Source organism: Trichosurus vulpecula, chromosome 3 (assembly GCF_011100635.1).
Source record: "Trichosurus vulpecula isolate mTriVul1 chromosome 3, mTriVul1.pri, whole genome shotgun sequence".
Classification (NCBI taxonomy): domain Eukaryota; kingdom Metazoa; phylum Chordata; class Mammalia; order Diprotodontia; family Phalangeridae; genus Trichosurus; species Trichosurus vulpecula.
Window position 1 is genome coordinate 46,303,927 of NC_050575.1, and position 15,108 is coordinate 46,319,034.

General features: G+C 40.9%; 1 protein-coding gene and 1 pseudogene across 1 annotated transcript in view; one reads left to right on the top strand and one right to left on the bottom strand.

Moving 5' to 3' along the window:
- Nucleotides 1-747: 747 nt before the first annotated feature.
- Nucleotides 748-15,108, bottom strand: part of LOC118843187 (E2F associated phosphoprotein) — a 36,615-nt gene continuing 22,254 nt past the window's right edge. Inside the window, exon 6 of the mRNA XM_036750671.1 lies at nt 748-1,267. Coding sequence (XP_036606566.1) covers nt 997-1,267 — 271 coding nt within the window. The 3' untranslated portion in view covers nt 748-996. The remainder of the gene's footprint in view (nt 1,268-15,108) is intronic.
- On the top strand, nt 3,521-4,805 carry LOC118841142 (annotated as a pseudogene).

A 15,108-nucleotide genomic window follows, 5' to 3' on the forward strand; every position in this document is an offset into this window, starting at 1 on the left:
CCCCTTCCTATGCGACACTCCCATGTCCCAATATAGGCCATTATTTTTGAGACCTTTCATCTTTCTCGTTACTGTCATCTTGTAGAATGGAAGCACATGAACAGTTTTCAAAATATTGTTTGCTTTTTAAAAGCTATTTTGATGTACAATCAGGAAATTCTAAAAAGCTATTTAATTTTCCCCACATTTAAACTAAAAAACATATTACTACAAATCTAAAATTTTTTTTTTGGGGGGGAAGCCAAGGCAATTGAGGTTTAAGTGACTAGTCACACAGCTCGTAAGTGCTGTCAAGTGTCTGAGGCCACATTTGAACTCAGGTCCTCCTGACTCCAGGGCAGGTGCTCTACTCACTGTGCCACCTAAATGCCCCGCAAATCCAAAGTTGTAACTCCAATTAAAGGTCACTGCAGAGATACCTTGTGATTACCCATGAGGTGGACAATGATCTATACATTTTATGGGATCATTTGAATGAATTTATTAATGAATAAATTCATTAAGTTTAAAACCCTGCTATATGAATTCTTTAACTGACAATAATCAATGACACAGTTTCAAAAACCGAATTTATCACTACCTTCAGATACTGTACTTGTTACTGAAAATTTAGCTGAAAGAATTTTCTAAGAAAGCAAAGGTTACAACAGATTCTATGAAGTGACACATTTGTTAGCAACTAATGAACACAATAGCTTCTAGTAACATAAAGGGCATGGGAGAAATAATTTCATAGAGGAAAAGAACTGCTGTAATTCAGGAAAATGTTTATTCCAGAAAGCTCTAATAAACGTAAAGCTACTCCCTAAACACCATGACTCCCAAATTAGCTTTCAATCAAACTGGCCTGACAGTAACCACTTCTTATCAAGATTAAAAATGTTCCCTCAGATGATAATTTTAGATTTTCTTACATGTACAAACTAGCAAGAAGATTACATACTCTATTATTTATATTTTATATAGTAGCAGGTGTGCAAATTGTCCACTGTGCTTTTATGTATGACTTGCTAAAACGTTGAAGAAATGGAAGATTTCATCCTTATCAAAAACTGCTACTTCAGTTGAACACTCAGTACATTTTACTGGATGATATACTTCTTCATTCTCTGCTTGAACTGTGGAATCTTCACTGTCAGACTTCATTTTCTTATGACCCCGCCTTTTCTTCTGATTCCCTGAGGCTTTATATCTTAGAACCTCCTCTTTGTTGACAGAGCAATTCATCACGAACATTGCTCTGTATTGAGTTTTGTAATATTCATGCCTAGGGGAAAGAGGAAAAGAAATCAAATGCTACAAATATGCTTATCTGGATGGAATTTGGGTGAGACTAGAATCAACTTCTCACCAAAACTCCTACTGACATTTATGATGCACTTTGCAAAGTACGTTAAAAACATTATGTCATGTGAGTGTTATGACAATCCTATTAGGTAAATAATAAATTATTAATACTGCCCCTTTACAGACAGGTATAGAATGTGACATGGCAGATCTAGTGCTGGGTTTGGAGCCAAACAGACCTAGATTCAAATCCCTCCTTAAATATTTACTATTTGTTTAAGCCTGAGCAAAGCACATAATTTCTCTGAGCCTCAATTTCCACATTTGTAAAATGGGGATAAAAATAGTATCCACTTAAATGAAAGGGTTGTTATGAGGATGAAATTTGATAATATATTCTATTCCAAAAAAATGTATAATTGCTGAGTTTTTTCAAGCTTATTAAAATCCTTGGCCTTTTTAGTGCCCTTCCAACAAGTCTACCTCTTTTCCCCACAACCTTCCAGTCAGTGTGTCTATCTGTCTATCTCTCCCTCTCATTCTATTTGTCTCTCTCCCTATCACTTCCAGTCAGACTCTCTCCTGGTCAATCACTCTGATGCTACCCTTACTTCTTGGTCTCTATCTCCCTTCCAACCAGTCTGTTGCTGAGTTTCTCCCTGTGTGTTTCTCTCTCTCTCTCCCTACTTCATTAATCTGTCTCTCCCTATTGTCCCCACTCTTCCACTTCTCTCTCCCTTCTAGTCAGTGTCTGACTCTGTCTCTCTCCACTCCTTCCTGAGAGATGGGTCAGGGGCCTCTAAGGAGATTAGACCCCTGGTGCTCTCCTCTACCCTGGCAGAAATGAGAACTGCTTTCAAAAAGGAGGTAGAGCACATGTCCTAGGCAACTCTTTTGCTTTTTCTCTTTTCCTGACATACAGGCAGACAACCCTGAGAGGTACACTCTCAGCAAATGGTAGCAGCCTTGTTAGTTTCAGACATCAGTAACTCCTGAGTCCCTTAGCATGGCCAACATTAGACTCTAAGAATAAGGACTACAGGAGGAACTCGAGCTCTGGGACCACTCCTGACCTCATCAACATGATGTATTGGCCACAGACAATGACCTCCTTACTTGTGACACTAGCAGCCCTGGTAATTGGCCGGGGCAGTTTGGCTGAGGATGGTGGGGGGCCAGGGGGAGAGGTATATGATCTAACCCTGAATAAGAGAGCTCCAGCATGGGGAGTAAAGGGAGAGAAGTTAGGCTCCACCAGTGACAACACCCATAGCACTGCTCCTGCCCCAGCATGGTGGAACACTGAAAGCAGCACTCAGGCCTCTGGAAATGCTTGGTCCTGGCATGATGGGTGGGAAGCAAAATGTCCCAGCATGGGGGGGAGGGTGGGGTAAAGGGGTAGTGGAATGACAGATCTAGGTCACAGCAGATGAGTACTGGTATGAGTGAGCACTGGAACAAAGGTAGACCCATAGAGTCCTCTCTTTACTGTAATCTAGGATTAATAGGCCCCTCCACACTGCTACCACTACAGTACTTAGTGGTCATTTGACAGCTCCTTCTCAGGAAGGGCTTTTGGTGGACCAAAAGAGCAACAGTGGGTTTCTACATCAGAGCACTCTGCAAGCACTGAAACCTTGCAAGTCTCCAGCCTGGGCTGTCCCTGAAATCCCTGAATAACACAACACTGAATGGCTCAAGAAAGAAGTAAAAGGATCAGCCCAGACATTCTTTCCAGAAGTATGCAGACCCTAGCTCTAACATCAAATCCAAATTCAAGAAGTAAGCTGGAAGAATGAGCAAACAAAAAAAAAGTTATAGTGATATGGTTACTCAAAACACAAATCAGATGGAAAGAATGACTCCAAAATATCTACAAACAAAGCCTCAAAGGAAAACAGGTTGGTCACAGACTCAATTCTAATTCCAAGAAGAAATGAAGCAAGAAATTTTTTAAAAAGATTAAAAATGTTTTTATAAATGAAATGAGAACATTGGAGGAAAAAGAAAATCAACGAGAGCTATGGAAGAAAGAACTGGAAAGGGAATCAATAGCTTGGCACAAGAGGTACAAAAACCATTCCCAAGGAGCAAATTTCTTGAAAATGTGAATAGATCAAAGAGAAGCAATGACTCCATTAGACAAAAAGAGATAGACTTCTCATTGCTCTGTCTACTAGGGATAGTCAGTTACCTAGAGGTCATGTACAACTTTGACAGAATTTTCACCTCAGTCCTGAGCAGAAATCCATAGCGCTTTGGCCCAGGAGGCCCGGAGACTACAAGGAGGGCAGCAATAGTGCAACAAGTGAAGACAAATGGATCAAAGTGGAGAAGTCTGTTTTGGAGATGGATGGAGATGAGCTAATGGATACCACATAGCAATTCATCAAAAGAAAAGCTCATCCTACCCTATGTGGATGTACAGCTCATATACATTGAGTACCATGACCAGACAATCAGGTCACTACTGATTTAGTATTAGACACTAAGAAACATAGTATAGCCATCAAGTGTGCTACCATCACCCTAGATATGCCCAAATGGAAGGTAAAGAAGATGTAGAAAAACCCCAAAGGGACTATTAAGAACATAGGAAGGAAGAGTATTCAGGGAATCTATCATTTGTATAAAGACACCCCACTTCCCCCAATCTAGTCCCTGGTTGAACCAAATATAACACGATTAGAAGGGATGTGAATGGCGACCAGCACATGGTCATCGACTTTACTGTGGATGAGGGCACTTTCAAGATGGTGTTTACTCCAAAGGATGGCAGTGGTGTAAAAGAATGTGGAAATTTCCCCACTGGAGATGCAGGCATAAGCATGTACAAGATTGCTGAATCTATCTCAGATTTTGTGCGCAGTTGCTTTCATCATGCCATTCAGAAGTGACCCCTATATACGAGCACCATGAATACCATCTTGAAGGCCTATGATGGTCACTTCAAAGACAGCTTCTAGGAAATCTTTAACAAGCTTTATAAGACACATTTTGATAAGAACAAGATTTGGTATGAGCACCAACTCACTGATGACATGGTAGGCCAAGTACTGAAGTCTTCAGGTAATTTTGTCTGGACCGGTAAGAATTATGATGTCACCATCTGATGGTGTCTGATATACAAGCCTTGGCCCAATGACCTCAGTGCTGGTCTGCCCAGATGAAAGACCACTGAGGCAGAGACTACCCATGGAACTGTCACCTGCCATTACTGAGAACACCAGAAGGGCCAACTCACCAACACTAATCCTACTGCCAGCATCTTTGCTTGGACAAGATTAGAGCATTGAGGGAAGCTGGGCAGTAATACAGACTTAATCAAACTTACAGACTGGAAAAAGACAGGATAGTGTGAAGCTATGACTAAGGACTTCATAGGCTGCATCCATATTCTAAGCAATATGAACCTGAATAAGCACTACCTTAATACCATAGGCTTCCTGACCACAATCAAGAACAACCTTAGATAAAGCCTTGAAGAAGAAGTGGGTGTCAAGGGGGAAGAGCTTTGATTGCAGGTTAGGGGGTGAAAATTAAGCATGTAGCAGGCAGGTACATTGCTTTTCCTATGTTCTTCACACCCATTATCTCCCTCAGTGTGAAGGAAGGGACCTATAATCTCTTCACTTAGAAATATGAAAAAGAAAATATGTACTGGGGATACTTTTTATAAGCTGGTGAGATTTTTTTTAAAGATTTTTTTTTCTCTAAAAGATGTGCGAGGTGTTTTGCCTCACCCAAAGTGGATGTTTCACATACTGTAATTTATATACTGTCCTCTGAACACACCTTGGTACATTTAGGTACTAAACTCTCTTTACGAAAAAAAAAAGTCAACAGACTGGAAAGATAGAAGAAAATATAAATTATCTCACAGCAAATATAAATGACTTGGAAAATAGACTGAGGAGAAAAAAAATTTAAAAATTGCAGGACCACCTGAATGCCATGCCCAAAAAGGACCTAGACAGCAAAATTTTTGAAATATTAAAAGAAAACTTCCTGATCTAGCATCAGAGAGCAAAGTAGAAAAAGAATCCACTGGTTATCTACTGAAAGAAAGTGCCAAATGAAAACTCCCAGGAACATTATAGCCAAATGCAAAATGCAGATCTTCAAGTCAAAGAAAAAAATACTTCAACCAGCCAAAAAGAAAGAATTCAGGTACTGAGGAGCCATGATCAGTATCACACATTCCTGTACAATAGAGAAGCAAAAAACTTCGAACACCATATTCCAGAAGGCAAAAGATATAGCCTTACAACCAAGAATAACCCAGCAAAACTGAACATAATCAAGGGGAGGGGGGTAGGAAATGGACCTTTAATGAAACAGGGGGCTTCTATGCATTCCTAATGAAAAGACCAGAGCTGAGAAGATAAGTTTAAAGTTCAAATATGAGAGAAACATAAAAAGGTAAACATGAATGATCATAAAGGACTAAACAAGAACTACTCACTTGCATTCAAACACTAAGAGATGATATGTTTGTCCCTTCTGAACCCTATCATCATTGGGGTCAAAGAGGGAGTCTAGTTAGAAGGTCTGGAAATGACTCTGTGTTAAGGCAATTAATAAATAAGAAGCCCTTTCCCACCCATTTGAATAGGCTTAAGGTGGGGCCCCAGGTGGGGCCAACTAAGGGAGATCTGATTAGATCTTTGCTCCTAAGTTTGCCCCAAACCCCTAATTACTAGGTGCTAAGCCCTTGTGGGCGGGAAGCTCCCAGGGTCCTAAGACCAGAGGCAATCATAGGAGCTCATGGTTGCTCAGACAACGCTTGATGATGTCTGAAACTGTATAAAAAGAGAGAACACAGCTTGGAGACTGAGACATGTGGAAGGCAGGAAAAGCAACAGCAGCAGCCGAAGCCAGAGCTGAAGCAGGGCTGACCTGAGTGCAGACAGGAGAGTGATGAGCAAGGGCTTGAGGCCAGCGGGTAATATTCTTACCAGAGGAGGGAAGCACAAAAATGATTCGGTTTAATGTCATCATGTTTTTCTGTAACCTCCTGCTTACTCTTGTGAGGCGGACTTACTAGGCCTGGAAGCTTTTGGCCAGAATATTGAACTGGGGACAATGGTTTGTGGGTCTGCTACTTTGGAGCTTGAATAAATGCTTTAATTCTTCTGTCTTCTACTTCGAGAATTCCTTATATCCTGTGGTTCTGAACCATTCAGGCATATATATGATTTTCTTTGAAATCATGAATTCTGCCTTCATAATATACTCTGCTATGTCTTGATGATCTTAAGAGAAAAAAAGAAAAATGGAAAGAGATGGGAAGAATACATACCAGGAGGCAGGGAAAGGAAGATGAGGGAAAATTATCTCACACAAACACACACAGTTGGTACTGAAATACATTTCACTCAATAGAGAAATAGGTGGGAAAGAGAAGAAGAAGGAATTAGAGGAATGAGTAGATAAGGGAAGGGATTATTCCTAAGCAAAATAAACTCTAAGGATATACAAAAATATTTGTAGCTTTTTGAGGCACAAAGAACAGGAATCAGAGGGGGTATCCATTAATTGAGGAATGTCTGAACAGGTTACAGTATATAAATGTGATAGAACACTATTGCACTGTAAGAAATTGTTGGAAACGCCCATAAATAAAATTTTTACACAGGAGTGAGTGAAGGAAAGATTTAATGCGACTCTCGAGAAGCAGGCCACGCAGGCGGGAATGCACCAGGGGCCAGGATACCGAAATAGAGGTTAATTATTCCTGGTCCATCACTTCAGAGCTGGGATCGGTCCCAGTTCTTCCAGGTTACAATCTGCCATTATGTATTGCTCCCTGACATTATCTCCCTCCTGGTCATGTGATGCATGTACAGATAATGAGGCTCTAATTTTATGTGGGGTGTGTCAGGTACTATGCATGAAGCTATTAAGCATGCGTGCTACAGGTCTAGCTTACCCTTTGCCCTACTTATGATTACAGATCCAGTTGAAACTGGTTTTTCCCTTTTCTGAGAATTGTTTCTTCTTTTCTCAGAACTCCGTCTAATCATGGCTCCTAGATGTTTCTTTCTGTGGAGGCCCTTTCTAACAAAATGATGAAGGGGATGGTTTCCAAGAAGCTTGAGAAGATCTCAGTTAACAGATACAAAGTGAACATAACTAAGAGAACAATTTATACAATTACATCAATATGGTAAAGACAAACAACTCTGGAAAAAAACTCTAGAGCAGTCTAATGAACAACCACGATTCCAAAGGCACAATGATGAAACTTGCTATCCACTACCTGATACAGAGGTGATAGACTCAGTGCAGAATAAAAAATGATTTTGTTTAAACATGGCCAATGTAGAAATTTTTTTTGCTTGACCATATGCTTCTTACAGAGGTTTTCTTTCTCTCTCATTCTCAATGGGGATGAGGGTTGCCGATTGAAAAAAATTTTTTTAATTTGAAAAGTCTCACCACTGTATTTTAGTAAACTATTAATGAAAATTGCTCAGATCTTTTGAAATTAGATGGCAAGAGAAGTATATATAGAATCTACCAATGGGGGGACAGAGCCAAGATGGCAGCTGGAAAGCAGGGACTTGCGTGAGCTCCTTCCCAGATCCCTCCAAAAACCTACAAAAATTGGTTCAGAACAAATTCTAGAGCCGCAGAATCCATGAAATAACAGAGGGAAGCAGGGCTCCAGCCCAGGACAGCCTGGATAGTCGCTGGGTAAGGTTTATCCCACGGAGCTGAGAGCAGAGTGGAACAGAGCCCAGCGTGGGCGGTGGCAGGACCAACCAGACCGGGAGCCCGGCAGAACAGGCACTAGCTCCCTGAATCAGTGAGCTGTGGCAGTTACCAGATTTCTCAACCCACAAACACCAAAGACAACAGAGAAGGTTAGTGGGAAAAGCTGCGGTGAGAGTGAAAGGAGTTCGAGGTACCGCCACTGCGGGGGGGGGGGGGGGGGGGGGGGGGGAGGGGCAGCGCAGGGGGTGAAGCTACAGAAGTACAGCTGCAGTTGCTTCCAGCCCCAGGCCCACCTGGTGGGAAGAATTAAGTGGTGGATCAGAGGGAGAGTGCAGAGCCTCCTTAAGATCTGAGTCCAGTCCAGGTGGGTGGTTCTTGGGAGAAGAGGAATGCTGGTGTGGCAAAACTTGCTGCAGAGAAATAGCTCTGAAAACAACAGCGCAACTCTTCAAGCTTGGGACAAAGTACTCTCTACTCTACAATCAGTCATACCCTGACAAAAAAAATCAAGGGTCAAGTAGTTGGCTGGGAACATGAACAGGCAGCCAAAACGGTCTCAGATTCAGACTCAGACTTTGGAATCTTTCTCTGGTGACAAAGAAGACCAAAACACACAGCCAGAAGAAGTCAACAAAGTCAAACAGCCTATGTCAAAAGCCTCCAAGAAAAATATGAACTGGTCTCAGGCCATGGAAGAGCTCAAAAAGGATTTGGAAATGCAAGTTAGAGAAGTAGAGGAAAAATTGGGAAGAGAAATGAGAGTGATGCAAAAAAAACCATGAAAAACAAGTCAATGACTTGCTAAAGGAGACCCCAAAAATACTGAAAAATATACTGAAGGAAACAACACCTTAAAAAATAGACTAACTCAAATGGCAAAAGAGCTCCAAAAAGCCAATGAGGAGAAGAATGCCTTGAAAGGCAGAATTATCCAAATGGAAAAGGAGATCCAAAAGACCACGGAAGAAAATACTACGTTAAAAATTAGATTGGAGCAAGTGGAAGCTAGTGACTTGATGGGAAATCAAGATGGTATAAAACAGAATCAAAGGAATGAAAAAATGGCAGACAATGTAAGATACCTAATTGAAAAACCACTGACCTGGAAAATAGATCCAGGAGAGATAATTTAAAAATTATTGGACTACCTGAAAGCCATGAACAAAAAAAGAGCCTAGATAGCATCTTTCAAGAAATTATCAAGGAGAACTGCCCTGATATTCTAGAGCCAGAGGGTAAGATAGAAATTGAAAGGATCCACATATCACCTCCTGAAAAAGATCCCAAAAAGAAAACTCCTAGGAATATTGTCATCAAATTCTAGAGCTCCCAGATCAAGGAGAAAATACTGCAAGCAGTAAGAAAGAAATAATTTGAGTACTGCGGAAAGAGAATCAGAATAACACAAGATCTAGCAGCTTCTACATTAAGGGATTGAAGGGCTTAGAATATGATATTGCAGAGGTCAACCTTCCCAGCAAAACTGAGTATCGTGCTCCAAGGCAAAATATGGACTTTCAATAAAATAGAGGACTTTCAAGCTTTCTCAGTGAAAACACCAGAGCTGAATAGAAAATCTGACTTTCAAACACAAGAATCAAGAGAAGCATGAAAAGGTAATCAAGAAAGAGAAATCATAAGGGACTTACTAAAGTTGAACTGTTTGGTGTACATTCCTACATGGAAAGATGATGTGTATAATTCATGAGACCTCAGTATTAGGGTAGCTGAAGGGAATATACACACATATATATAGACAGAGGGCACAGGGTAAGTTGAATGTGAAGGGATGATATCTAAAAAAAATAAAATCAAATTAAGGGATGAGAGAGGAATATATTGAGAGAGGGAGAATGGAAGAGATAGAATGGGTTAAATTATTTCACATAAAAGTGGCAAGAAAAAGCAGTTCTGTTGGGAAGGAAGAGGGGGCAAGTGAAGGGGAATAAGTGAATCTCACTCTCAGCGGATTTGACCTGAGGAGGGAATAATATGCACACTCAATTGGGTATCTTACCCCACAGGAAAGAGGAGGAAGGGGATAAAAAAGGGGGCACAATAGAAGGGAGGGCAGATAGAGGGAGGAGGTAATCAAAAGCAAACACTTTTGAAAAGAGACATGGTCAAGGGAGAAAATTGGATAAAGGGGGATAGGATAGGATAGGAAGGAGCAAAATATAGTTAGTCTTTCACAACATGAGTATTGTGGAAGGGTTTTGCATAATGATACACATGTGGCCTATGTTGAATTGCTTGCCTTCTGAGGAAGGGTGGGTGGGGAGGGAAGAGGGGAGAGAATGTGGAACTCGAGGTTTTAAAAGCAGATGTTCAAAAAAAAGTTTTTACATGCAACTAGGAAATAAGATATACAGGCAATGGGCCATAAAAGCCTATCTTGCCCAACAAGAAAGTAAGGGAAAAGGGGATGGGAGGGGAGTGGGGTGATAGAAGAGAAGGTTGACTGGGGAATGGGACAATCAGAATATATGCCATCTTGGAGTGGGGGGGAGGGTAGAAATGGGGAGAAAATGTGTAATTCAAACTGTTGTGAAAATTAATGCTGAAAACTAAAAATATTAAATAAATAATGATTTTTAAAAAATAATCTACCTATCTCCTCCTATAGGAAACCCCAAGGGGAGAAGTCTTAGAAACGCTGTGGCCAAGATGCAAAGTTTCCATGTCAAAGAAAGGATGCTATAGGTAACCAGAAGCAAGGACTTCAGGTGTCAAGGAGCCACAGTTTCAATTATGCAAAACCATGCAGCTTCTAAAATAAATAATAGGAGAGAGGCAGAGTCAAGATGGTGGAGTAAAGGCAGGGACTCACCTGAGCTGTCCCTCAAACCCCTCCAAACACCTTTAAAAAACAACTCTAAACCAATTCTAGAGCAGCATAACGCACAAAAGGATGAAGTCAAACAAATTTCCAGCCCAAGACAATTTGTAAGGAATATCTATTGCACCAGAGTGAGGGAGGAGCATAACCATGCCAAAGCAGACCAGGCCGCAGAAAGTCTGAAGTAGTCCCCAGGGCTACTGAATCACTGGCAGCAGTGGTGGTTTCCAGAACTCTCAGCCCAGAGACACCAAAGACAACTTAGAGGATAAGCAGAAAAAGCCTGTCTCAGCTGGGTGAGTGTGGAGTATAGTCCAATGCAAGGTCTGCCAACACAGCCCAGCCCCAGCAAACCAAGAGCATGCCTTGGGAGTGACAGACTCACAAGTGGCAGCTGCCTCTGGAGCTCTCAGCCCACAGATGGCAAGTGGGTCAAACTGGTCAGAATATTACAAGGGTCTTTTTTGCTAACACTGAAGCAGGACTCTGTTGCTTTGCCCACAGTCCCAGGGATAACAGAGCTTGTGGCAGTAGTGGAGGGGGGACCCTCCTCATAGTTCCAGGGCAAAAAAGAATGCCTGTGGTCACTCACAGACCAAAGCACAGGGCAGGGGAGTAGTAAACACTTCTTCTTAGATCATACCACCTTGAAAGAACTGAAAACTTACATGCAGGACCCTAGAAGTATCTCTGAAAATAGCAGCACAAATGCCCTGAAGCTTGAGACAGTGTGCCCTTCACCCTGGAAGCAGAGCCCTACTTTAACAAAGAGTTAGAAGTCAACTAATAGGCTGGGAAAATGAGCAAACAGAAAAAAACTTTGACTACTGAAAGTTACTATGGTGACAAGGAAGACCAAAACACACTCAGAAGACAACAAAGTCAAAGCTCCTACAACCAAAGCCTCCAAGAAAAATATAAATAATGGGAGAGCCTATACTACCATATCCCAAAATGCAAAAGATATGACCTTACAACAAAAATAATTATTTACCCTGCAAAACAGGGAAAAAATGGTCCTTTGGTAGAATAGAGTACTTTTAACTGTTTCTGATGAAAAGACCAAAGCTGAGTAGGAATTTTGAAATGCAAAAACAAGAGTCAAGAGAAACCTAGAAAGGTAAACTTATTTGAGCAATAAAGAGGAGTTATATGATGATGTAGTACTGACATACTAATAGAGTAAGAAGACACAAATCTTCCTTTGAAACATTAATTTCTTCAAAGGATAGTAAAGGCTAAGAAAAACATTAGATTATTCTTTTTCTGAGGATTTTAAGAGGGAAAAGAGAATGGAGGGCAAAAGTAACACATTAGTTTAGTATGGAAATGAATTAAATTCAACAGAGAAATGCTTCCTCCCTCTTTATATCCTTTATCCTTTCCTTTCTTTTACCCTCTCTCTCAATTTCCCTTCCCACTTGTTTCCCTTTTGAGAGGAGATGAGAGGAGAGGAATCTATGGGGATGCTGATCAATTAAGGGATGAGTGAACAAACTGTTTCATGTGAATGTAATGGAATATTATTATGCTGCAAGAAATAACAAAACATGTGATTTCAGAAAATCCTGAGTAATGCAGAGTGAAGTGAACAAACCAGGAAAACAAATGCTGTTCTGACCTTAGCCTGACTCAATTTAGGTTTGATACTGAAACAAAATGAGACTCTTAAGTCATTCAACAGCTAACAGGCAAATTTACTTAACCACAGCAAAAGGCTATTCAACAAGAAGCACTGAAGATATCTGGAGTTGATTTAGCTAGTCAAACCTTTAAGCCTCTTTCCCCAACACCACTCCCAGTCTTCTTGGTTGCTTTGAGGATGAGGCTAAGTCCTTAGTCCACACAGCCAACCAAGTCTCAAGAAATATCTTAATACTGTTTAAGGAAAAATTAGCCTAACCTAGATGCAGAGTTGTTAAACAAAATTACTAACCTGTACACAAGGACCCCTGCAGGCTGCATATTTGACTTACAAAATCACATACTAACATTATCTATGTTTTACCGTGTTCTTATTTATTTTGTTAAATATTTCCCAATTATGGTGTCTGAGGCCTCCTGCTCGAACTTCTGTTCAAGAGGCCCATCGTAAATGACTTTTATGACTTCAATGACACTTAAAATGACCTTAGGGGTATTAATAGTCTACCCCGACCTATTTTCGAGAAAACTTGATACAGGCAGCACTAAAGAAGAAAAAAATTCAAACAAAAATATAACCAAAAAAATGTAATGTTTCCTTGAAGGAGGGACTGAATTTAGGAGAGTACCAGGAAGGATGGAGCCCAGGGGCTAAATAATCATGTCCATGTGGGAGGTGATGCCAAATCTTTGCAGTTCCCAATGGGTCTCTCAATACAAAAAGTACATAAGTATAAAAAGGTCATAATTAGGAGCACTAGGAAGATCAGACTTACTGCAAAAAATGATGACACTTCTGTCATAATCACTAATCCTCATAAATCAGGGAGAACTGTCTGCAACTCACTTAGTGTTCCCAGCCAGGAACTCCCCCTTCCCTGGGATGAGAAAAGGAGGAATACAAAATCTGAGGTCTCTAAAGGGCAGACTCATTTCTTATGTGGGGGCTGGTTAGATAATTTCACTTTTCCCTAATTGTCAGAAAGCAAGCTCCTTCCCATCACCACCATCTCCTTCATTCTCCATCTCCTTGCAGTGGAGTTGTACCATGATTACCAGGGATTGGATTAGCAGCAGTGTGGACCTGTCATTTGGTCACTAACCATGTTAGTGCCCCCTCTTCTGCCACTGGGCTGTTACAACTAAATGGGGAGCTGATCCAATCTGCTAACACTGGAGTTCTCGTCTGAACCTGCTGCCCACTTTGCCAGGGTCAACAAAAGGGTAACTTAAAAACTTATGCAGCACCCTGCCTGTTCTCAGCCAATTCAATAGGAGTGCAGTTGACACATCTGTCCATATCCAAAGACGTAGCTAGTTGGTACAGTGACTAGAGGTCTAAGTCTGGAGTCAGGAATGTCTGAGTTCAAATCCAGTGACTCTGGGCAAGCTATTTAACTTGTCTGCCTCAGAATCCTCAACTGTAAAATGGGGATAATAACAGCATCTACCTCCAAGAACTGCTGTAAGGATCAAATGAAAGAATATTTATAAAGTACTTAGCACAGTGCTTGGCACATAGTAGGCACTTAATAAATGCTGTTTTCTTCCTTTTTTCCATCCCCAACTCCAGAAATATACCTGGGTTCCTAAACAGATCTTTAGCATTGTACTGATAAGTGCCTCCCCCAATACCTTGCGCCAAAGAATCACAATAAAATTCATGTGGCAAAATTGTAATTGTCCTTCCAAATTAAAAACAAGTAATTTGTTTCTTCAGCACAGTTATTAGGTAGTTCTAAAATACCAGAAATTTGCCTTGGTTTATATTGTCTCATTGTTGGGGGGAAGGGGTCCCTCATACCCACCCCTCAAAAGTTGGCTACATCCATATACAATTAGAAGACCGAGGTCTGCTGGTTCAACTGCAACATCATTTTCAAAAAGCCATAGGCATGCAAACAGTTCCTACAAATGACTCCCCTAAAGCTAAGAGGAAACTTTTTCTAGGAGGCTTTAAAGTGACCAATAGCATCCATTCCAAAGGCATCCATTCCCAGCAAGGCCTGAGCACTCTTGCTATCGAGTCGCTTTTCAGTCGTGTCCAACTCTTCATGACCCCATTTGGGGTTTTCTTAGCACAGACAGTGTAGTGATACTCCATTTCTCCAGCTCATTTTTCAGGTAAGGAACTGAAGCAAACAGGGTTAAGTAACTTGAGTCTTTTGGGGATGTCTTTGAACCTTGCATTGGAGGAGTCAAGTCTATCAAAGTTAGTCCTTATGATATCGTGTGTCTGTAATCATGTATACTGATGTCCTGGTTCTGCTCCCCTCACTCAGCATCAGTATCATATATCAGTCATTCCAAGTTATAATGAAGTCTGCCTGCTCCTCATTTCTTATGGCACAACAGTATTCCATTACATTCATCTATCATAATTTGTTTAGACATTCCCCAATTGATGGGCATCCCCTTGATTTCCAATTCATTGCCACCACAAAGAGAGCTACTATAAATATTTTTGTACACAGAAGTCCTTTTCCCACTTGTCTGATCTCTTTGGGACACAGCCCTAGAAGTGATATTCCTGAGTCAAAGGAGATATGCACATTTTTATAGCCCTTTGGGCACAGTTCCAAATTGCTCCCGTGAATGGATGGATCAGTTCACAACTC